This window comes from Anser anser (genome assembly GCF_964211835.1).
Source record: "Anser anser genome assembly, chromosome: 4".
NCBI classification, from domain to species: Eukaryota; Metazoa; Chordata; class Aves; order Anseriformes; family Anatidae; genus Anser; species Anser anser.
In genome coordinates, this window is record NC_139724.1 from 55181763 (window position 1) to 55206133 (window position 24371).

Below are 24371 nucleotides of genomic sequence, written 5' to 3' on the forward strand. Positions count from 1 at the left end.
TTGGCCACAAAAATTTGTGTTAAGAACCACCACAGCTTCAAGTTTCTCAGTGATTGTGGTATTTCCTTATTTTCGCTTCTAGACACCAGACTAAAATACTTCAGCCACTGTAAACTAAAAGAGTAGCAATTAAGATGAAGTAAACAAATTATAAGGTTAAGTACTTACAATAAATAAATAGTAAATCATTACTTACCATAATGAGAGCTGAGGGAGATGCTGCTAAACTGATTTACCTATATGTCCCTAATACATTTCATTAAGGTTTGGTCCAATCCACTGCCAAGGCCACAGAGCAAACTGAGATCTGAACTTGTACCACAGTAGTGTGTAACAAAGAGCTTCACCAACCTTGTAATTTCTGGTTTTCTTTCTCCATTCTGAGAAGCAGTATCTGCTGAATAATGGCTTTCTTCCACAACTCACGAAGCTCACGGGGTGTCCGTTTCCTTTCTTCCTTCACAGGACCAAAGGGGCCATCTTCACACACTGGTTCCAAAGGGGATCTGGGTGGAAGTTCCCCCAGTTCAGAGTAATCTTTGAAAAAGAGAAGCTGTTGTGAACTACTTAGACTTCATGAACAGGTGAACAAAAGGACACATTTTCAACGATTACATATATAACTATATATCGGTATACATATTTATATATATACATACTTAGAAACATACACACACAGAGGATGCAGCAATACCAAGCAAGATTTTCCAGATGACAATTTCAAACAGATTTACATTGGTTTTTTCTGAATAAGAATCATATGGGCCAAAGCCTGGACATTAATTTTTTTTTTTTTAACTGTGTGTCATATGCCAACATCATCACTTACTAATTACAGCTTTACAAGACAGAAATAAAAGGAAAAAGGCAAGTCTGAAAACCTGCAGATATACAACCTATAGCTGAAAACAGGTATGATTCAAATAGCATATAAAATCAAATATAGCACCCACTTAATTTAAAAAATAATCTCTAAACTCTGTTTGACAAAGAAAACACACACCCTTAGCTACACACACACAACACCAACTAAGGCCATACAATGGGATAAATTACCTGTTCTTAAAGTAAACATTCAGAAAGGGAGATAAACACTTAAGACACCTTTGTTCTTACTTCTAATTTTTAACCACATCACAACCTTCTGCACTTTTGCTTTTGGCTTCAATCAGCCTACCACAAAATGCATCTTTTTGACAGGAACACAAGGTGATCCTAAAAAGACTGATATCACTACAAAAGAAAGAGATCCTTAAATGTATCTCATACAAATTGAGAAATCTTTTCTTCTTAGGGAAAGGGTAAACATTGTTTTTAATCAAGTCCTCAATGTAAGAAGCCTAAGTTCTTACACTTTGCTTTCTTAATACCTGATGTAGTATCACTTAGTTCTATTATTGTTTTATACAACTTTTCTGAAGGCTCAGTAGTCTTTGATATATTTAGAAGAAAAATTACTTAATTTACCACCTTTAAAATGAATGATCAAACAAAACCACTCCTCTCTTTCTACTGAACTCCAAATGGAAATTCATCACAACAGCGCTTCTCCCTTATCCAAACAGAATGGCTGAGGAACATCTCCCTGAGGAGAAGCTGACCAATTACACACGCAAGAAAATGCTTTAAAATCAGTGTAACTAGAACTATTCCCCACTCTCCTGACAAAGACAAGTATATCTGTGCATGCTCCTGGAAAAGCAGCATTCCAGAAACAATCATTCTGCATGGTAGCTCGGTGGTCCATTTCTTTTATCACTGGCTAGCATGGTGATAAGTATTTCAAACCAAACACACACACACACACACACACAAATTATCACATCTCTACAAACTTACAAACCAGAAGGGCTTTTATCCCTTTAAATTCTGCTCAGAAAGCTACCGTATGTTGACTCACATGGTTCATATGCTGCTATTCTTTTCTTGTTTGTTTGAAGGCACTCACACAACTGAACCTGACGGCTAAATATGAATGGAAATGTTCACAGCTGTTGGCTTCTGGTTTTCTACGCTTTGCCACTGTCTGTTTTTTCCTCTTGAAGAGTAGGAGAGCAATAGGGTGGGTCCAAATACCACCTGTTTCCTTATACAACATTTATTTGTGTTACCACACAAGTACTAAATTCAAGTACTAAAATACATATAAAAATAAATTCAACCTCTTTGGCTAGTAGGCACAATTTAAACATATATCCAAAGTCTGAGTTTATAGAAGTGTGGATACGAAGACTCTGGGCATCTACAGCATTTCATAGAACAATAAGCTTCATGGGATGGTGAACTAAGCAAAGGACAAATATTTGACTCTTTAAATGCAACCACCACGTGTCACAAAGAAGTAGGAAACACTGACACGTATGCATTCTGAAATACAGCTGATTATTATCAACACAATAAAAAAATTATATCAGATCCTTTAAAACAAACTGGGAAACATTCATTTCACTTTTTCTTTACAAGTAAATGAAAAGATGTCCCTAGGCAAAGACTTACAACTGTAAAAGAGCTTGAGAATTAAAAGAAAATTATTTTGACTTGTTACTTTTGTGATGGTATAGCATGTACATCAATGTTCTGTACGTTTTTATGTAGAATGACTGCAATGAGTAGGTTTCATCCCTTTTCAATGTATATTAAATAATATTATAAGAGAAAGGCTCTTAATGATAATACTAGCAGAACTGGCTTCGTTGCCATTAATAAATAGGGAACTTGGAGGAAAAAAAAACAACAACAACTTTCCATCTTTAAGTAAAGTCTTTCATTTTCTTTAAGACAGCACTGCATGCAAATAGCAACATTGCCTTAAGAAAAAGGAATTCCCCCAAATGGTCAACAAGCATTAGTGTAAAAAGTAAAAGTGATATAGATAGGAACATCCTTATCCACTACACTCTGTCTGTAATCTATTCACTTGGTACATTCTCAGAACATCCAGTAAGATGCACGTACATCTTCTTGGGGGGAACAAATCTCTTCCCACCCTACTCATCCTCTCAGTGGTTTATGGATCACAGTGTCAGGTATGTATTCTGGTTTTATATGTGTGTATGTACACATGTAATGTGTTAGAAATTATCAAACTATCTACAGAGACAGCTTATGGATAACCGCTTAAGGAAAAAACAAGAACAAAAAAACAGGCTGTGAAAACACATGCAAAGAAATGAATTAAATACATCCACACATTGTTTTCCTAAAGCAAGAATGACCCTAACATTCTCCTGTTAACGTATACCTTCTACTTCCTCAGTGCAAATTTTGTGGATTGTTCTCCAAGGACCAACTTAATAAAAGATCACCTTCAGATTTATTGGAGATGTCACTCAGTTCTAGTCCTCCAGTGATCAACCCTACTGTAGCAACACATGTAACCACCGCAGAGCATTAACCACTCGGGAGCATGGTCCTGCTTCCATTTAAATTGAAAAATTCTCGTCTGTTACCAACTAACCTTTAGTGAAGACACTTAAAGAAATATAGCTCACAGAAGTTAAGGCTATAAAAAAAAAAAAGAACAAAGAAATTATAAAATTCTACAAGCTGAAAAATTATTATTATCAACCCTACCTCCAGTTCCTCTGTGGAAGAGTCCTAGGTTTGGTTTTGCCTTCCAACTGGCAGCTCCTTTTCTATCTTTTCTTTCTTTCTTCTTATCACTTGTGGACATTTAACAGAAAGTCTGAAGTCCACTCTGATAAAGCGCAACACATTCACAACCTGCCTTCCCTTCCATCACCATCCTGGCATGTGCCAGGATGTATAGAAACCAAAATGAACCAGTTTAACTGCTCAGGTGGCTTGTTAAGTTTGCAGAGTTGCGTCAGCTGTTTGGCTGGCAAAGGCAGGGAGGTGGAATGGCCAGGTAAGCCCTCAAAGCAAAGTATAAAATAACGCACGTTTGGTAAGTCAACACTAATCCACATCCATGAACATACAACAGAGCCATTGGCAGATGTGCCATCCAGCTTTCACATACAGAAGAGATCAGAGAAGAAATACTGTAACAAGAAACGGAATATTTCATTGTTATGCACAAATGATCTGGAGGACAGCAGAGAAAGCAAAGACAAGCAGTAGAGCAACTGAACCGAACGTAACCAGGAGCGCACGTTCCACTGAATCAAACTGCCATGTGTTAAAACCCAAGTCATTGCAGCTTTCAAAACTTGCATTAGATTAGTAGGTGCATTTAAGGACACTAAGTGTGTCAGCACACACAGAAAGACTGCTTCCCTGTTCAACTGCCAACCTTGTTGGCTCTTGCAGACCCCTAGTCCGCGTTTGGCCTGTACTTCTTTCAAATATATTGCACCCCTCACTGCAGCTCCATATAAAATTCTGCCTCCATACATGCTACTTCTACAGGCCTACCATACTTCAGCAATTCAGGTTCAGGACTGGGCAAGTTGACTTGATAACTATTATTATATCTTATCAACATAGAAGTTATTTTCCACAGGAAGTCCATATTGCTTTCCTGCACCATGTACCTCTTCAAGTCTGTGGGTACAAACTGAGTATTCCTTGAGAAAGCGTGTACTTCACTGGGAAAGCCACAAACAGCCCTGTGCTGGTAAGAACTTGCTGTAAGGTAAAGAGCTACAGGTAAAACTGCTCCTGGAAATGTACAAATGAACTAGTGCATCCATACTTACATCACAAGTACTGCTCTGATGCTCCCACCTCTCACAACACCCAAGAAAGAACGAGCTGTATATAGTAAGAACGAGCTGTATATAATAAGAATGGACTGAGAAGGCATTTGTACAGCAAATCCATTTATTTGTACCTGACTCTTTGGCTTTGCGTAGCAGTGCTTCAGTCCTAAGATGCAGAGTAGCCCTACACTCCAAAAGGATCCACACATGTATTGCACAAAACTATCATTAAAGCATCCCAACAGCGAATTATCAGAATACTGCCTTAAGCCTTATTTTTTATGAAAGTTAATTTGTAATTGACTAACTTTAATTGATCAATAGTTTCTTATTCAACCAATCTCAGTACCAAACGAGGCTTTGCAAAAACAAGAAAAAAACCGAAACCCACTAAGAGAAACCACACAGTCAAAAACAATAGAAGTGACAAACCCACCTAAAAGCCTAAATTTTCAAAACATTCTTTCACAAGCGCTTAGCCTAACCAACTTCAACTATCAAAAACAAGACTACAAGATTCATCTTTGAATAGAAGCTGCAACCCTTCATGTAGAAAATGGTTTTATTTTAGTGTTTGTTTTTGGTTTTACATGAAGCTAAGAGAGAGGAGGTTCAAATATGAAGCGCTACTGCCATTTTACACGTTACTATCTAAATGTGCTGTTTACCAGCCACATCCTCTCTCCAGGGTTAATAAGTCAGGCAAGATACCTCACTGAAAACATGCATGGAAGAATCCCAGCTAAGCATTTCATTTTTTGCACCAGACTATTTTAGTTTGCTGCATTTTAAGCATCACAAATTTCAGCTCACCAAACAAATGAGAGAATCTTCATAATCGCTTAAGTAGCATGACCAGATGCCTTGTGTTACCGGAAAACTTTAGATTTGGAATCACAAGCAGCAGCAAGTTCTTCTAGTCTCACATACAACTTCAGGCAATGACTGAACAAGTTGTTGAAAACTTGTGTATTTCAGTACAATTGGTTAAAATCAGCTCTGAGAGATAGTTTAGAGTTTGATTTTTCAGTTACAGCTAAGAGCTTCTTCAAAAGTAATCACTACCTTCAAAACTCACCCCATTTATTAATATTATTAAACGCTGAAAAATGAATGCCTTGATATTCCAGTGGGCACAGAAGTCATTGCACATGATTTGTGGTACTGCTGATAGCCCAGCTCCTATTCTACAAATCAAGATTATCAGCATATGTACATTCTGAAAGGGACATAACTGAGGGATCAATTCTAATAAGCAGGATTTATTACAGCATTTACAAAATTTGTTGTTAGTTAATAATCATTTCTTTGCTAAAAAAACACTTCAACAGCTTTGGAGAACACACTGCAAATAATTTACACTATGTAAAAATTCTAAGTACTTTCTAAGTATAGAATGCTAAAATGAGATTTTACAGTATTTGCAATATTACTACAAAATGATTTAAAAAATACTTTTGCGTAAATAATGTATAAATAACACCTCACCACAAGCAAATAAACGAATGGACAGGTGCTAACTACAACTTGTTTTAATAACAGTTCTTTGCATCCAAATTTTTATAGGAAGATTCTCTTCAGCACTTATGATTTAACAGCCTGCTACTTCTATCTACCAGAGACTGAAACCCAAATCCTTTTAATGAATGAATTAAGATGTGGGTTGTTTCTTTTTCCTGTATGGAGATGCTTGTCCTTTCTGAAAGGATATCTTTCTGCAAGTCAAGTTTTCAAATACTACATAGTTGTTCTGGCTAAAGCCCCTTCCCCCCCCCCCCCCCCATGCACTGCTAAACACTACACAACATTTCATTCCTCCAAATTACTGTTTCTTTCAACATGCAACTCCACCCCAATGCCCAACTTAAAACAGATCACCCATTCCCCAACCTAAAACTGACAGAGCTGTTATAAAAATCTTGCTAGCTACCTCCCACAGGAAGAAAGCTCACTGCAAGAGCCATTAATTTCCCACCGTTTATTTTAGAAAACAATTCACGCACCCTTTAAATCTAGCATTTGGCTCTACTCTGCTGGGAGCTTCTGACAGTCTGCAAAACAGCTTTCCCGCTATGACCAATTCTGAATTGTCATTATGCAAAAACCATAGTGAAAAAAATCCACTGCACAGAGATTTACAGATATTGAGCTCAAGTACATAAATATAGTGCTGTGCTACAGTGCAAGCTGAAGTTTCATGATCACTCTGCACTGGCTGAAGTGCGTACTGCCCCTGAGAAGGGCAAGAGAACCCAACCTCTGCTTCTAGGCACGTGCCCCTGCCACCCTCCGTGTGCTTGCCCTAATCCTTGTGTAATACTGTCAATGACCTTAGAAAATTGATCCCACAGAAAACTATTCACCTTTGAGTGAAGCCCATACTTTGGCTGATTTAAATGATGCCAAGCTGTTCCCTTCATCATTTTTCCCATAAGGATACTGTCCTTCTATGACAAGATGACCTGCCAAGTAGATGATGGAAAGGCTATGGATGTGGTTTACCTGGATTTTAGTAAAGCTTTTGGCATGGTTTCCCACAGTTTTCTCCTGGAGAAGCTGGCTGCTCATGGCTTGGACAGGTGTATGATTGCTGGGTGTAGAACTGGCTGGATGGCTGGGCTCAAAGAGTCCCATAGAGCAGAGTTCAACCCAGCTGGTGCCCGGTCCCCAGTGGCACTCCCCAGGGCTCAGTACCGGGCTCCGTTTCATTTAGTATTTTTATCGACGTTTTGGACAGGCTGGGCCCATGGGCCATGTCCAGTTGTGTGACGTTCAACAGGGCCAAGTGCCAGGTCCTGCACGTGGGTCACAGCAACCCCATGCGGTGGTACGGGCCTGGGCATGAGTGGCTGGGAAGCTGTCGGGCAGAAAAGGACCTGGGGGTGCTGGTCAGCAGGCAGCCAAACAAGAGCCAGCACTGGGCCCGGGGGTCAGCAAGGCCAATGGCATTCTGGCCTGCATCAGAAAAAACATGGCCAGTAGGACTGGGGAAGGGACTGCCCCCTTGTGCAATCCCTTCCCTAGTGGGGAAGGGACATGGGGAAGGAACCCTTCCCTCAGGCGGAAGGTACCAAGGGCCATGGTTTATTGATGGGATGCAGTAGGTCAGGTTGACGGTTGGACCCTCTGTTAGAGGGTCTCCACATAAGCATGAAAACCTGGGTGCAAGCAGGGTGAGGAGCTAAAAATCAAAGAACTGAAGAAACACTTTTATAATTTAAAATGTTTAGGATAACGAGTGTGAGAGCCAGAATGAATTTTATGCATTCATTTACAGAAAACTGGCCCAAAAAAAATGTAGAAAAAGATTAATGAACACCTCCTTTCAAAAGAAATACAGCACTGCATCAGATTATAGCATAATTGATTTTGTTAATGACCTGTGCTCCTCCTCTTCAATCTCCTCACTTCATAAGATACAGCACTCATTCTACCCGCATAAATAAAAAAAATAAAGAGAAATATCACAGCAAAAGGTACTGAGCTCGTATCCAGCTGGCAGAGAGAAACGCTGCCCCCCAGTGCTCCACACCACCCACAGCAGCACAGCTACTCCTTGCTCCTTACCTGTCCAGCCTGGCCTGGCCTCTGTTCAGGAGCTTTCCCTAAATCACACTGTTTTGGAAGCACTGAAGAAAAATTGTATTCACAAGAAACATTACTGTTCTGAAACTGTATTTTAGATCCTTTTCCAAGTACAAGTGGCTGGTTGAATAATTTTGCCATGTGTCAATTCTAACAAATAGAAAAAAATGAAAGCAAACCATATCGTTTAGATCTACAAACCCTTCTGACGCTGACAAAAGGAGTATAAGAGGAGTTCTGGGGCACGGCAAGGGGCAAACAGCTGGAGAAGAGAGGTTGCACTGTAGCTTGCTATGTTAGAACTAACACATTTCAATCCTGAAAACTTTCTGCAACCAGCTGGAAAGCAGTAACAATCTCTACAGGTCATTTTGCCTATGCAGAAAATCCTTTCAAGATCCCTAAAAACTGGAAGCCAGCTGCCTCTTCAGGCTCACCAGAGACTGAGTTGCTGGCAGGAGGCTGTGACAGGCTGTTCTGTCAGGCAAACTGCGTGATGTGCCTCCTATGTGCTTCATCATAAAACATTACAGTCCCTTCAACTTCAGTGCTGCCTTGGGAAGGCGGCAGGGGAACAGGACCCAGCTGTGAGCTCAGCCCCAAGATTACATTTGTTCCTTGCACTTCACTTACACACAGACCCGTGTGAAAATAGCAGCACCCACTAGCAGGAGGTGGCTAGAGGAAGGGCACGCACATGGGTGTTGCTCCTCCAACACCCAGAAGTAATGGTTTCCCGTACCCAAGGCTTTCTGTTGTCTCAGAGTGCTCACTTTTTCTGAATGGGGCTGGGTTGAGTCCAGTCATCAGGCAAGGCAGCAATCACGACTGGCAAGCAAAAAGGCATTTTAACATTTCTAGTATATATGGTTGGTTGTCACTCTACCGATTTAGGACTGCTTTTCATTCTACTCCCAAACTAGTAAGAAATGAAAAGTTTCCTTCAAGCATAAGGCAAGTGGTACATTTAAATAATGGGGCCTGGAAAACAATGTGCTCTCCGCCTTCTCATACACAATGCAGCTATCAAGGCACAGCTAGCAAACATTCCGCTCTAGCTGAGCTACAGGAAACAAAAGTTTAGCTCATAGAGCACTGAAACTACTAACGAGCACCTCCTAAAGAAGTAAAGGATTCGGAAGTGCAAGACAGCAGAACTTGGTGCAGTCTGCTTCATGTTGGAAGTCAGGACGCTAGACATCCCTTAAACTCAGTACCTCATAAGATTAAGCTCAAAAATTCTACATAAGCTATTTATCAGTTATTTGATCTTTATTGTTCTTAAGTTATTTTTAGTAAACACACCTTCCTACCACACAGAGTGGCAATGGACAGGATGCAACTTGAGGTTCAGCTCCCCACTTGTCTATACAAATGGGCTCACACGTGTATAAAGCTTAAAGTTGTCTCTATTCCTTGTCACATTTTACATGTATACTTACTGATTAAAATCCGAATACTTTACAGCAACAGAGCAGTCTCATTTAGTTGGCAGTGCCTGCCCATGCTTAGTCAACACAGCATGCAGTTCAGGCACGCTGGTAGATTTAATGCTTGACACAAAGTTTAGTAAAGCAGTCTGTGCTAAGCCTGTAAAATTTTATCACCTCTGACTCAGAAATCTAAGATTATTGGTTGGCTGGCTGACTTTAAAAAATAACTAAATCCTAGCCCTTCTTTCCTTACTGCTCTCCTGTTCAGTACCCTGGAGTGGCGTGTGGGATACTGCATTTGACCAGAGAAACTGGTTAATGGAATCACCGTTTATAGCAGGAAACACATGAATGTTGTCTTGCTTTCCTCTGCCTGATTATTTTTGTAATGCAACAAAAAAATGGTATCTTTAAAATCTTCCTCCTCCATCCATTTTGGTTGAAACTGATCTTTTGGTCATACATCAGCTGTTTGTATAGAGACTTTTTCCAAAGGAGAAGAGTCTAAAATGAGCAAGGAAGCCTTAAAAATAAAATCAACTACAGGTAACTCTTGTCAAACTGACTGACCCCGCTGCACATGTAGCTTCTCCTTAAGCAAAGATGAAAGAAAAAGGAACAAGGTGATGAACGATAGCTAGTTACAGTTTCTCTGGAACTACAGAGATTACTGAGTTAACTGCGGTAGTGAGTTCCAATGTAAGATTGCTTGTACAGAGTTCTCTTAAAGGCTACAGATTTGATCATGACTAAGCATTCTTTACTGCCAAAAACACTCCAAAAAATCCAAATACTTGTTAAAAAAATGAGTTTTCTCCCTCTGTTCATAAACTGAGTATGTACATTGGAACAAACCCAGAAAAAGACAACAAGAGTAAAGAAAAAGGACGGTTATTTTAAATTGTTCCTCCTATTAATAGCACTTCCTGTTTTCCTTTTTGGCCACACTTTTTTTCTCCAACTGTTCTGCTTATCCAGCTGTAGATTGTTAAGATTGTATCTTGCGGCTATTATGTCTCATAGGAAAGGTCTGAACAGGCAATTTTGTTTGTTTGTTTTTCCTATTTAATATGGGAAAGTTTTGTGGCTTTGAAAAACTAGTAAGACTACTTTCAGTCACAAAAAAACGCATCAAATTCACAAAAATAGTAGCTTTGCTGAGGTTGAGCATCCCCTTCATGTACCTCGAAGCGCAGGAGACCACTTCACATGTTATGTATACATAGACATGCTCCTGACGTCACTTAGCTTTGAAGAGGCATCTGAGAGGCATCTATGCCTCTATACAGTTTACCCCATATTAAGTCCAATTACATTCCAAGCAACTCATTAATGACAAATGTTTTTGTTATGTGCAGTGTCCAGTTAGCCAAGGTCTCTTTTTAAGATGCAATAAAAACGTTTCAATGACTGTTAACCTGAGAGCTTTCCCAGTCATTTCAAACATTAAGATTACTACTTTTTACTATATTTACTACAGCGTATTGTTCTCTATGGTTCCTTGGGACTCTTATACTATGACCTTGAAGTCAGAAGGTAGAAATTGCAGAGCTCAAGCTGTGAAACTCAAACCTCAGTGAGCCAGAGACCATTATCTGGAGACACAAGGTTCTCTGAGGCATTTTTGGTCCCAGTGTGTGGTGTATTGTCTAACTCACATAAGGTGAGATACATGAAATGAAGCACTTGCACAGTCATTTGCAGTGTTTTTTTTTTCCCTAGTCTGTGGTTCTTTAGCTCTACAGAAATTCAAGGAAGAAATAAGATAACAGGGGATAATCATGGTTAAAGTGGTAAAGAATTACAGACTGAAGCAGCATACATGAGGTCAAATTCAGGATGGTATGAAGTACACAATACAGTACTCAACTGAGGTCATGAAAGAAATTAAATTCCTTCTGCTAGGGCTGGATTTTTCTGGTCCTTAGTTCCATGCTCTAGCATGGAAAGATGAAATAGAAGCATTGTGTTTTCGCCAGAGCAATACTTGGTGATGCATTTTTTTCCCCCAGAATTCATTAGAACAGTGTATCTAGAAAATCATTTCTTCTCTGATTAGTTAATTTTATACTATCAGAACTATGTTACATATAGAGCTGAAAAATAAAAACTCCAAAAGCTGATGAGCTTTACGTGACCAAAACTTAAGTGGGAAATCACACATACAGTACAGACAGAGCACTGGGCAAATATTCCCACTCAGAAGACAAAACAGTCCACACTTCACAGATTATAGCCGCTAACAACATTCATGGAAGCAAATAAACCAAGACTTACCATCATAGCGACTGGGAGAATCACACGCTTTCTGAGGGGTCGCCACTCGCAGGAATATCTGTTGTCTCCATGAATGCCGGCGAGTCCTTACGGGGCTGTCAGCACCAACAGCCTGCTGGCTGTGTTTGGATTCATAGTCACTAAAATCGCAGAACACAGAATGGCTTGTGAGGAGGTTACCCAAATTCGCCAGGAACAGTGATGCAGTGTTCAGTGAATAAAACAAGAACCATCAGCTAAGGTGTACAGTGTGCTGTGCACATGCTGTGTCAAGCCATAAGTGGCAGGTGGGTGAAACTTGCTCAGTAGCAGCATGCTTTTACAAGGCTGCAAACACCACTCAGGTTCACCATAAGGGGCTGGCAGCACTGTGCAATCTGCTTTCAGAAGTTTTATTTAGTTTTCAGCTTTCTTTGTGGCAGTACATGAAACACAACGACTTAAAGATACTTACACATACACCATAGTGTATCTTTACTGTTCTGCAACCATCTATACCATCACTACCATACCATCCACAATATCTAGCAGCTATTTGTAGGAGACAAGAGTTCTGTTGATGCCTTTTATCAGCAAACATCAAGGAGTTTTATAAACCTTAATTAAAATTCCAGCCTTCTGAGAACCAGGTATGTAGCATACTCCTTTACAACACAGACTTGGAACCTTTGTGTTCCCAAGTCACCATCTGAAATAAGCAAGTTGTGAACAGAATCCAGGAACCTTAGATGTTACACCTTTGATGAAATCCACAAACTACACACAGAGGTTTTTATTCAGAATATTAAACGAAGTAACGAACAGTGATGATGTCTTCCTATTAAAAATCCCACTAATTAATTTAACTCATTACATTTTTAAATAAGTCATTGTTTTACTCCAACCATTGGCTAAGTGATTACATCAGTCTTTGTTCAAGCTGAGAGTGATAGATGAGCTTCAACAGCTCTGGCAACTGGGAATAGTATTTCACAGGCTGTCCTCTCCTTCCACCTCAAGGACACTGACATTGCTTAGGACGAACCACATATATTCTCCTAACTGAAAACAGCAAATACAGTCGTTTGGCAGGAATAATCGCAGAAGTGGACGGATGGAAGTTGCACGACCATCACAAAATCAAAATGGATAAGCTCTGCAAACTTTTTAAGAGAGGAGTCTGGAATAGCTCCACCTTTTTGACAGCAATCACATGCAGAATACATGCAAGTGAATTGTTGCACAAGTCAGATTTTGCAAGTGCAAGAAGCATTTGAAGTATTTCAAACTAAGAAATCTTTGGATAATAACACAGTTTTACCTCCAGACTCAAAAAGAGAACCCTACCTTGTTGCGCTCCTAAAGTCAGAGGTGTTATTTTCATCTACAGGAGCCAGAAATTTTAAGAAATTTGGCACAGAAGAAGAAGAATGAAGCTTTTTCCTTAAGGCAGTACGGTAGGAGATGCTGAGAGTGCAGTTGGGAAAAGTATAGTTTAGAACAAGGAAGTATAAATCCACAGAATAAAAACACATACTGCTAAGTTTTAAACAAAAAGCAGCTAAATCCTGAAGGCATGAATACCAAAGAAACCAAAGTCAAAGTTAAAACCACTAACAAAGTGATACTTTGAAATACATGTTTCTTTGGGAAAACTAAAATGTTCCAATATAAATAAATATACGTTGGGTAAATTTGTTATTCTTTAACATAGCACAAGATTTTCAGTGCACGTTTCAAGTAAATTCATATAACCTAATAGGAACTGATGCCAACTTTACAACTGAAAATTTACTTAAATATCAGTTGCAATGATTGACCAAGTTTACAGGAAAAGATTAGGAAAAGCTGGCACTGATAAACATTGTACCAGCAAATGAAAAAAAAGACTTTGGCAAAGAGCATTTCATAAAGCTTTAATAGGGTTTTATTCAGACACTTTTAAGCTAAAAGCTGAGCTTTCTGACATCATTTAGGATTGATTTATCCTAAATAAAGCTTCAGGATGCAACAGACAGGAGCACTAATCAAATTTCAACAACAGTCTTCTGGACAACATCATACCTAGCTCTGCTCTTTAGTTTAAAATAACCAGCTCCTAACACACTCATAAGGTAGTTAACAGAGGAAGCAAGAACAACTCAGTTAATGAAAAGTTTCCGTATGGAATGAAAACATAGAAAGTTACTTGGCCGATGAGACTAGAAGACCTTTCCTCATAAGAGTACACAAAAACATGTGAATAGGATAATTTACTCCTGACAAACTAAATTTTATTAAGAAAAGCTTCTGATAAACCTTAATGTTACATTTGGATGGCATTTAGCTCTGCCTCTTGAAGATGTGAACAGGGATGGCGGCCATAACCTGGGAACACCAGAAGTATAAAGTGAAACAGTTCTTTAGTATCTGGTACTAAGCATGAGGAAGATTCTGCTGTAGCACAGTGTACCCTGTAAACACGTTTCGCTTACAACTGCACAGTAAATCAATTACAATTATGTGGTAATTTCACTTAGAGGATTACAATCAACCCAGGCAGTCTTTCTGATTTCAATTCATTAATCTATTTGATATCCCTATCCATTTCAGTTCTCAGTCTTGTTTAGAGTTTCACTACAGTACACCCTTAAACAGCAGGGAAAGGGAAGTAGAAGGTGCTACTGCAGAATATATCACCAAATCTACCGTGGAAGAACCTACTTTTGAGAATTTGACCTTCAGGATTCAAATAAAGGGGCATTAGTGTGGTGTTCAGGCCTGGATAAGTGTTGTTAAAACACACAGTAAATAGGACATTGCAGACTCATGTTTCTTCCCCTGAGCAATACCATACCTCAGCGGTGAAGCTAAATGAAGAGGGACGCTACCAAGTGCTCAGCAGATGCAACTGAAGGGACTGGTGAAATAAGGTTGTGGGCTGAGTATTTTCTCAGGATCAAAAGAACCAGCACCTTGGGGAAACAGGAAGCTTTCACACAAGAAAACAGAAAAGGAACAACAAACATAAATAAAATGTGCTTGCCAATGGTCAGTGATGCTGACCATGCTTTCAAGGACATTCAGCCTCGTTAGCCTTTGGAGCTAAAAGAAGTTTAACTTGAAGGAGTTTCACAGTTAAGATTTTTAAGGAGTTACTCATTTCAGGTTCTCAGGAAATGAGAGGCTTACGTCAATACTCACTATGCACGTTTTTGTTTTAAGAAATAGGGCACAGAGAAATATCGTTTGATATTGCTGAGCATAACAAAGATAAATTAACCAACACAAACACAAGTTCCTTTTTTCCGTTTTTTTTTTTTTTTTTTTTGGCTGTCCACAGTCCAGCTACTTCTTGCCTATTTTGGTTAACTTAGTATATTTCCTTTTAAATGTCAGGCACAGAAGGATATTAATATGTTTCTGTGTTAACCACGAACAAAGCAGAACAGAACTGAATGATTCAGGAGAGGCAGAGCGAGCTAGATTACAGGTTCTTGGCAACTTATCACTGGCACAATTTTAAGTAGTGCTGCTGTCTGCTGCATAACAAGAAGCTGCTTTGGAGCAACTGTCTCCAAAGAATGTCATGCATCTGAACATTTTATTCATTAAAAGAAAAAGTTACACAACTATCAGCACTACATTCAGTAGTGGAGCAGTTGAGTTCCCCCTCCCATAAAAATCTACCACCTTTAGTCTCTATGAAGTTATTTTAATTATTTGCACTACAGAGCTTTACATTTATAGCATGGCAAAACAAACCCTACCCCAAACTAGGTACAGGTGCCGTCTCACCTCTTTTGTGCAAAATGCCCACTTTGTTCTCCACTTGAATTATGCCTTAGATATTTAAAAAAGTTGGGTGAAGAGGCCGAGGGATTAAGACGAGCTAGAGTAGGAGAACGTGCAAGTTGACCAGAAGAACTTTTAGATTCGCCGACAGATGCGTTCATACCGTATAGTGGGATTCCAACCAGAGGAATGGAGTTGAGGTAGCAGAAAGAACAAAACACAGTAAGAGGGAGGAAATGGGAAGGGGGGAGCTAAAAAATAAATAAAAGTGAAATCTCTTCTCTAATCTCTGAAAGTAACCTGTACTTGTAACAAATACAAATCAGCCATTTCATACGTTTTTCACAGTTAATGTAGTAACTGCAAGAGGCTGAACGTTTTAACCCAATCAACAAAGTCTGAAACACACATTTAGAATCTTCAGTGAGGCATTTCAGTGCATGATATATTCAAACTCCTAAAGTATGTTAATAACAACCCTGTTTCTTCTCCCTCATATTGCTTCCCCTTGGTTTCTACCATAAAGACAGGCATACAATCAAGAGACTTCATGGATAAGAAGTGAAGTGTTAAATGAGAAGTGAAGTGTAAAATGTTTTGAAGTTCTGGATCCATTCACACTTGGAAAACAACAATCAGGGTAAGCTATTCAAAAAATGCTCACAAAACATACATGACTTGTTCAAAGTATTGTTTTCTTCTATGACCTGTTCTGTATGTTTCCTATGAAAGGTACACAAGAGTGATTTCTTTTTTGTTGTGTGAAGGAGCAGACAGACTTAGGCCTTAGTAAAAATTACATAGTCAAATAGCAATAACCAAGCAAATTAAAAATATACTTAACTTTTAACTGTATTCCTATATTAAGATAGGAACTGACTGAACAAGCAGCAACAAGCGTCACGGCAACTTTCATGAAGGTAACAGACCAACAGCAGAAGTTCTAAACTGCATTACAAACACATTCCAGTATTTAAGAATTAAAAAGGTTCAGAAAGGGGACAAAAAGGCAACCTGGGTTATGTTTCCTTTTAAATGCTGTAATTTTTCTTTTCCCTGTCATCACCTATTTCAGGCACGTTCTTTTATTGCCCTGCCTCCTGCAGGGAAAAATAAGTTGGAACATATACAGATTTCCTACTGTCTAACTTGTGTAAACGAGCAGTTTTGGCAGTGAAATGAAAGTCTACAGACAGAAGTGTTTCCACAGTAATTGGAAAAAGCCAGATAGAGGGAGGAAAGAAAGCTGCCATAACATTCAGAGACTTTGAAAATGCTGAGGCAGGATTACAAAGGAAGACAGCTTGAAGAATACTGGCATTAAGGCAGTCAGTAGCTTGCTTTTGCAAGTAAAATTTACATAGGCTCACTGAAACGCTGCACAGGAGCCTCACCTCTATCACAATTACGTCAGTTTTGTGTGTTACTTTAAAATCACACATGAATTCACCAAACAGTAAGGTTTTCAGCATCAGAAATGCTACATAATTTTTCTCTACAAATAGAAAATGTAGATATAGCATTTATTTGCACTGCTTGCAGATCAAGGCCACAAAAATTACTGAATATTGCTTGCAAAAATATAATCTAATGCCTTAGGAGAGCTCCTACTTAGCTTTGTGACAAAGTGTGGAACTACATGTCTCATATTTCATCTCCCCTGAAGCTCACAGGGACTAAAATTGTGGAGCACACGGGACAGAAGTATTTTTAAACAGGTTACCTACAAACCTCCGAAGAGTGACACACTGCTGTGACATTTCTTATCCACTAAGAAGACATACCAGGTATGCAATCATCATCCCCAAATATGTCTTCAACAAATGAAAGCACAGCCTGCTTTTAGTAAGTCTTACTTTCTCATGTGAGGAGTCTCTGTGCTCACTGAGTGATACCTCATAAGTTTCCTCTGGGGAACAGATGGCGATGTTTCAACGGGTACCAGAGACTCCTGGCTTTCTGATGGTAAATGACTCAGTGTGTTTGCTCGCCTTCGAAAGCCTTGCTGAGGTAACGTAACAGACTGGTCAATTGGGTAACTATCTGGGTCACTGGAGAGATCACCCACTGATCCACTGGTCTTGACAGCATTCTCTGCTGGAAGTGTAGGAAGTCTGTCTCTCTCCTTTTCACACAACGGTGGTTCCTAGCAGAGCAAAATATAAGGTTACTGACGTGGTTTTACCATCGGTTTTGGGGATTGCAGTTCCATGTCATTATTCAGCCCCCACAGATATCTGCTTCAGACTTGCACATTTTTATCATGATATCTCAAAGAAAGAATCACTGATATTCAGTGGTTTTTGTTCTTAACCACTTGGGTCATCAAATCAGTGTCTCCATTCTAGAGAGGAAAAAAAAATTTTGAGAGTGATTGCATTTTACAGTATATTGAACACAACACAGATCCAAGGGGAAATGAACAGATGGGTCAGGTTTGGGTAACAGTGACAGCAATGAAAAAGGCAGCATTTCAGAGTACTGTTTATTTAGCACCCCATTTTACAATGTAAGATTCCTTTTTTCTATTTTAAGACTCACACAAAGGACTTTAATCCTATGACTAAATGCCTGTTTCAGCCCCAAATCACGTATTTTTCTTCACTTCCCACCTCTTGTGTTTTTTGCAAAGTTAGCCATTCCTTCAGAATCGCAACCACGGAGAGAAAACTCTCCATTACCTGCATTCAGGAGCCCACAGTAGGTGACAAAGCACTGGAGCAGAATCGATAGCTGTATCCAAGTCTGCAGAGAGCTAAGCTACATCCAAGGAAGATGACTGGCTTTCTTCTGTGTTGTTTATATTACTTTGTTCATACTAAAAACTTTCTAACCATGCAAAGTGGGAAATTACTCCACTTCTTGGTTTAGTTTTATACTTCTTATGTATGCAGTCCCGCATTCATGGTATGTACTTGCAGGGCTGAAGCTAACCAGATTAGGGTCAGCAGCGTGGTAATTATCAAATTTGTTTTGCTGTACATTGTTGCTGGATTCAGATGATGTTAGGTAATATTTTAGTTCACATCTATGGATTCACATGATAAGACACAGATACAAAATATGTGTTTGTATATAGTACGACACATTTCTACTTCAAATGGAATCCCTCTTGCACCATTATTTTCTATAGGAGTAGGAACACAGGAAAACCCAAGGAAAGGCCTAAAGGCAACTTGAAATTTCTGGAGAACAGGAATATAGACTTAGTAAAAGTCCAACTTTTCAAATAGAATAGAAGTCTTTGGTGAAACTCTACAGATGACAGCACCTTATACATGATCATCTGTTAGCATGTGACTGCTATTTCTTAATCTGAATCTGTTACCAGAATAAACTGTGAAATTACTTTGTTCAAGTTGTTCTCACAGGATTCAAATACATTTGACATATTATATGCAAGAAAAGTGATTTGGGTAACCAACTTACAAATTTCAAAAAATGGAAAAATTGTTTCAAGCTGGGAAAGTGAAGGTAAAGACAGTGACTGATCAGAGACTACCTGCAGTGTGTACATCCCCATCACCCTCAGAGGGACTTGGCACAGGAATAAAGAAATCCACGAATGGACCATCAAGTGGCAGCAGGACTCTTAGGAAGAAGGCATACCTAAGCCCTACTCAGTGCTGCTGTTTTTATCATTCTGTTTGGATGTTCAGGGGTTTCTTTGTTTTCATACACAATCAGTTAGGTTGTCTACTCCCCGGATATAGTGAATACAAAATGCAAGACGTTAGAACAGAACAGTTATATGACCAGTTGGTGACTATACTTCACTTCTGACTAGTTGTTTCAGGTAGCATTAACAGGAGTTTCTCACTATATACAGGCACTACAGGCTTTACTTACTTTATTTGTGCTGCTTAAGGTACTGGACATGGAGCTCTCCAGATCTACAGCACTAGAGCTGTCAAGTGGACCTCTGGCTTTACTGCCCTGTAGAAATAAAGCACAGTTAAAATTATAACACAAGGCATACCAAAAAGGACTTGCATAGAATAGACAGAATCTGTAGCTTTCAAAGACAGCATCAAATTTAATCTCCTGAAATGCCTAGCAATAGCCTTAGTCCCTGTGAGAAACAAAGGCTTCATTCAGGGCAGGCACTGACATTTTAAAGGACTCCTATGTAATTAGGGAATTCTCATGGGCAATTATGTACTTTCCATGGTATCAATATAATCACATATTGCATGTATGCACTATAACCACTATTAAAATACCTTCTAACAGTAGTCTAACCAGGAAATTGTCATATTAGATACTTGCTATCAAGATACAAAAAGTTGTAAAGGCTATTAAAAAAGGACTGAAAACTGTATCAATTTAATATACAGCAAGACATAATTTCTAGTATTATAACATCAGAAAACAACATTTTTGTACAATTTTTGACAATATTTTTTGTATAATGTGTTGAACTCTAATGCTTTATGTTGAACTCTAATGCTTTATGTAACTAAGAGAAGTATCAAGAAACCTATTGATGGATTTTTTTGTGTTAACACAACTATGGAACTCGTATCCTCCTAACCTTAAAGGGTAACACTGCATTATGTTCTGAAGTAAAGGCATATGCTCTCTTTGAACTACTATTATAACTATAATTTAATGTTAGCAGTATTCACAATAGTGAACGTTGCTCCTTAAAGCCCAGGCAAAGTGCTTTGCCTCAGATCTGAACAAAATCAAGAATTTTCATCAAAACAGCCATGACTGTGAAAATGCAACCAATATACAACTGCGCTTATATGACAACAGCTTATGCCTGTTTGGACAAACTGGCAAAATTAGGAACAATGCTAATGGTATGTTTCACATCCCAAACACATGCACAGCAGGATTTCATGGGGGTGAACTCCATTAATGCTGGTCAGGCAGTTATGAGGGAAGATATGCAACTACAAATCCTCAGCACATGCCTACCTGTAACAATGAGAATATGCTTTTACCATGGCCATTCTTATGCCATCATTTGCTTCTAGGGAACAGGTTAGGTACGACATCTGAAATAGGCTTTGAAAGCCTAGTTTTGTCACTACAAACTGTGTCTCTGAGGAAGTATTTTGCAGATAAACTAAACTAGATCTTCCTTCAACTTAACAGTTTGCCTGTAAGAAATGAGAATGTCCTAATTTCTATTCCTTACTATTTGTTGTTTGGTTTTGTTGCATGTAAGCTCTCTGAAAGGTCGGATTCTTTTAATCATTTGTCAAGCAGAAGTCTTTCCAAATCTTACTGGTTTCCTCAGACATCTCCCTGAACCCATTCTACTTTGCACTCTGTTTTAAAATGAAGTGCAAAAACAAAGAATATATGAACGAGACAACTCTGTGTAGGATTAAGTAGTACTTAAATCTGACATCTGATTTGTTTTCTTAGATGCTGCTGTATAATTAGGAGATACTTTCAGCTATTTGTTCATGATAAACATCTTCCCAATGTGTTTTCTTGGGGATCACTGTCACACCGGAGTTAGTTGTTCCCATAACAGGTACTGACAGACATTGTTTTTGAAGAATTTATGTGATATTGCCCAAATGCCTGCATATTCCTAGTGCCTTCTGAAGTTCTTCACATTGCTTGCCTTTAGGTAGTTTCTAGCTGTTGTGGCTTAACCCAGCAGGCAGCTAAGCACCACACAGCCATTCGCTCGCTCTCCCCCCAAGGGGGTTGGGAGAAAGAATCAGGGAAAAAAAGTAAAACTCGTGTATTGAGATAAAGACAGTGTAACAAGACAGAAAAGGGAAAAAAAATAATAGGAATAACAACAACTATAAAAGAATACACAAAACAAGTGATGCGCAATGCAATTGCTCACCACCCATTGACCGATGCCCAGCCAGTCTCCAAGCAATGGCAGCCCTCCCAGCCAACTCCTCCCAGTTTTATTGTTCAGCATGATGCCATTTGGTATGGGACATCCCTTTGGCCAGTTTGGGTCAGCTGTCCTGGTTCTGTCCCCTCCCAGCTCCTGCTGCACGCCCAGTCTGCCCGCTGGCAAGACAGAGCGAGAAGCTGAAAAGTCCTTGGCTCTGTGTAAGCACTGCTCTGCAACAACTAAAACATCAGGGTGTTATCAACATTATTCTCATCCTAAATCCAAAACACAGCACCATACCAGCTTCTAGGAGGAAAATTAACTCTATCCCAGCCAAAACCTGGATGCTAGCATTTAAAAGTTCAGTTGCCTCATTAATCATCAGTTCTTCTGTCATTAATAAATACAGTCTCATTTGGAGTGCTTAGTCAGTTCCCTAATCACTTCCTTCTACATAAAAAGAAGTGAACATTTGTGATTACTTTTATTTTCTAATTCCTAAAGAGAAATAAAACAATGGCAGCTTTTCATAAGTTCTCGTGCTCGGCTTCATGTACATTTTTTAAAATGAATATATACACTATTGTTTATCTAGTACTTAGTTCGCTTCTTTCAGGACTTGGTATTTTCTTTAGCAAAGCCCTGCTTTGTTTTGTTATCTTGTAACATGAACATTCAAGCACTGTTTCACTCTGCCTTTAATAACCACTTAGCTACAACCTAAAAGGATAGCAAATGCAGTGTATCTACTATTCAATAAATAAAACAATGAAGCTACATTCAGAGGCAATAAACATGAAGATACTTACACGTGATAAAATACTTTCAAATGATTCTGTCAGAGATCTTTTTGCTTTGTTCTTTAACATATCTAATCTGAATCTTGAGGCACTGCTGGGCACCTCATTTGCAGCATTCTCAGCCGGGGATTGTGAAGTCTGTAAGTGTTTAAAAACGTAAGTGTGAAATACAAAACAGCATGGAGCACAATTTCAGTGAACAATCTGAAGAGCTCTGTAAAATCTATCAATACTTTCTCATGGTGTCCTTGGTTTTTCATGTCTTTCTCTACTTATACTTACATTGAAGTTTACCAAACTATCCTAACATAAGACCAGAAAATCTCTGCAAATTATATTTGTGGAGTGCCGTAACATGCTTCCGGGAGAACTGCCATTTCAATAGGGATTTATAGCTCTATCAACAAATTTTCTTTAATGCCAGAATACAATTGTGTAAGTTCTAAATGTTTATGTGTAACAGACTGGAGATTTCTAATAGATTTACTTTTCTTCAGGCAAGATATACTTAACAAGAACTCTGAAGAGCCTTCATCACATAAATGTGGGGCTAAGCGCCACAAAAACACATGTAATAGATAATCTAACTCTTCTATATATTTCACCAGTAAAAACATTTCCACTTTAAAGCTAACAGTCTATTGACAGTTATGCTTTTTAAATAAGCCTTTCAGTCCATTTTTATTGCTTGTGAAGATCAGTGTAGCAAATACAAGAATGATGCTACAATGCAAATACTACCATCCAAACCTGACACCTGCAGTAGAAACCAGAGCACAGTTTTCAGTGTTACTTTTTTGGGGTTTCATCTTGAGGCTGTCAGGCACTGTAGCCCTCTCTACCTGGCCCTAATTTCAGAGATCTGAATGCTCAGTGTATGTAACTATCAGTATGCAGACAACTGAACAGCTGTCAGACACTAGCATCACCAAATAGTCCTGTATAGATGTAGTTTTAAAGAAACCTATTTCCAGGACAACAAAATTACAGACTTCGGTATTTTCTTTTCATTTTCATTAATGTTAACCTCAACGGGCAAATTGGATGCTGCCTGCTACAATGTTCTTATGAAAGACACCAGGGTGTTATGGGTTAATGATTGCTGAGGCAAATAACATTGCCAGAGTACATGTTCAAAGGTATCTGCTGTTACACAGCTCTGGAGATAAATTATCAGAGTAAATATAAAATGTTATGTTAAGACAAATGATGGACTAGGGGCGAGCCAACTGTTCTTACAGCTTTGGCACCTTTGCAATGTCAGATGAACCAGTTTTGGTTCCAGGAGCTGAGCAAACTGCAGCAGGCCTTAAGAATTTTCAAATCATACCAAAGATACATTAAGATATTATCTTGCTTCATATATCCGTACTTCTAAGCCATTCATAACTGACAACTATTTGATAGCTGGCATTAGATCAAATAAAGGTATCTCAGACATGATGATAAAGAACCTCAGGCAATGTTTCTTCCTGTCAAGTGTTGTGCTTTTTTCCCCCCCTCTTTTTTTCCTAAAAATATATTTCTGGTGTGATGTGCAAACTAAGTAATCAGAACTAAACATGCAAAGTTTTCTTCCTGATTTCTCAGAAAGGCCAATAATTAACTAATAAGCCATAAAATAAAAACAGATTAGCAAAATAAATTAGTGGTAAATGAAGACTTGCTTCTATTTCCCCAGTTTCTTCAGAGGCCTAATTACTGCCCATATATATTGATTTACTAGTTTATAATACAAATCATCAATAGCTATCATCACAGTGGGATTACCAGGCAGCAGTGGTGGGAGTCAGCCAATATTTTGAAAAGGGTCAAATGATCAGAACTGAAAGTTTTCAGAGAACGACTATTGATCCTCTTTTGAAATACAGATCTCCTCAAGGTGTCTCGAGTCAGTCAGTCACAAACGAAGGCATACAAAATCATGAATCCCTTCTAAAAAATATTAACTGTGCTGTAAAAATAAAGCCTATTAAACAACACTGACACAATTTGATGCAGAATAAATAGTTCAGCTCTTTGGAAACAGATGACGATT

At 38.8% G+C, this 24371-nt stretch overlaps 1 protein-coding gene across 13 annotated transcripts in view; it reads right to left on the reverse strand.

Moving 5' to 3' along the window:
• The window catches only part of TBC1D1 (TBC1 domain family member 1), a 114845-nt gene that overhangs the window by 25324 nt on the left and 65150 nt on the right, over positions 1–24371 (reverse strand). For 6 of the 13 annotated variants that reach the window (XM_083835690.1, XM_083835692.1, XM_083835685.1 and 3 more), the window contains 7 exons: positions 22343–22471; positions 19562–19648; positions 17569–17858; positions 15716–15844; positions 13286–13405; positions 11960–12099; positions 352–537 (listed from right to left, as the gene is read on the reverse strand). In XM_083835690.1, the coding sequence (XP_083691816.1) occupies positions 352–537; positions 11960–12099; positions 13286–13405; positions 15716–15844; positions 17569–17858; positions 19562–19648; positions 22343–22471 (1081 nt within the window). Of the gene's footprint in view, positions 1–351; positions 538–3573; positions 5014–11959; positions 12100–13285; positions 13406–15715; positions 15845–17568; positions 17859–19561; positions 19649–21533; positions 22308–22342; positions 22472–24371 lie in introns of those variants that run through there. The other 7 variants (XM_083835691.1, XM_083835697.1, XM_083835695.1 and 4 more) reach the window with 5 other exon arrangements.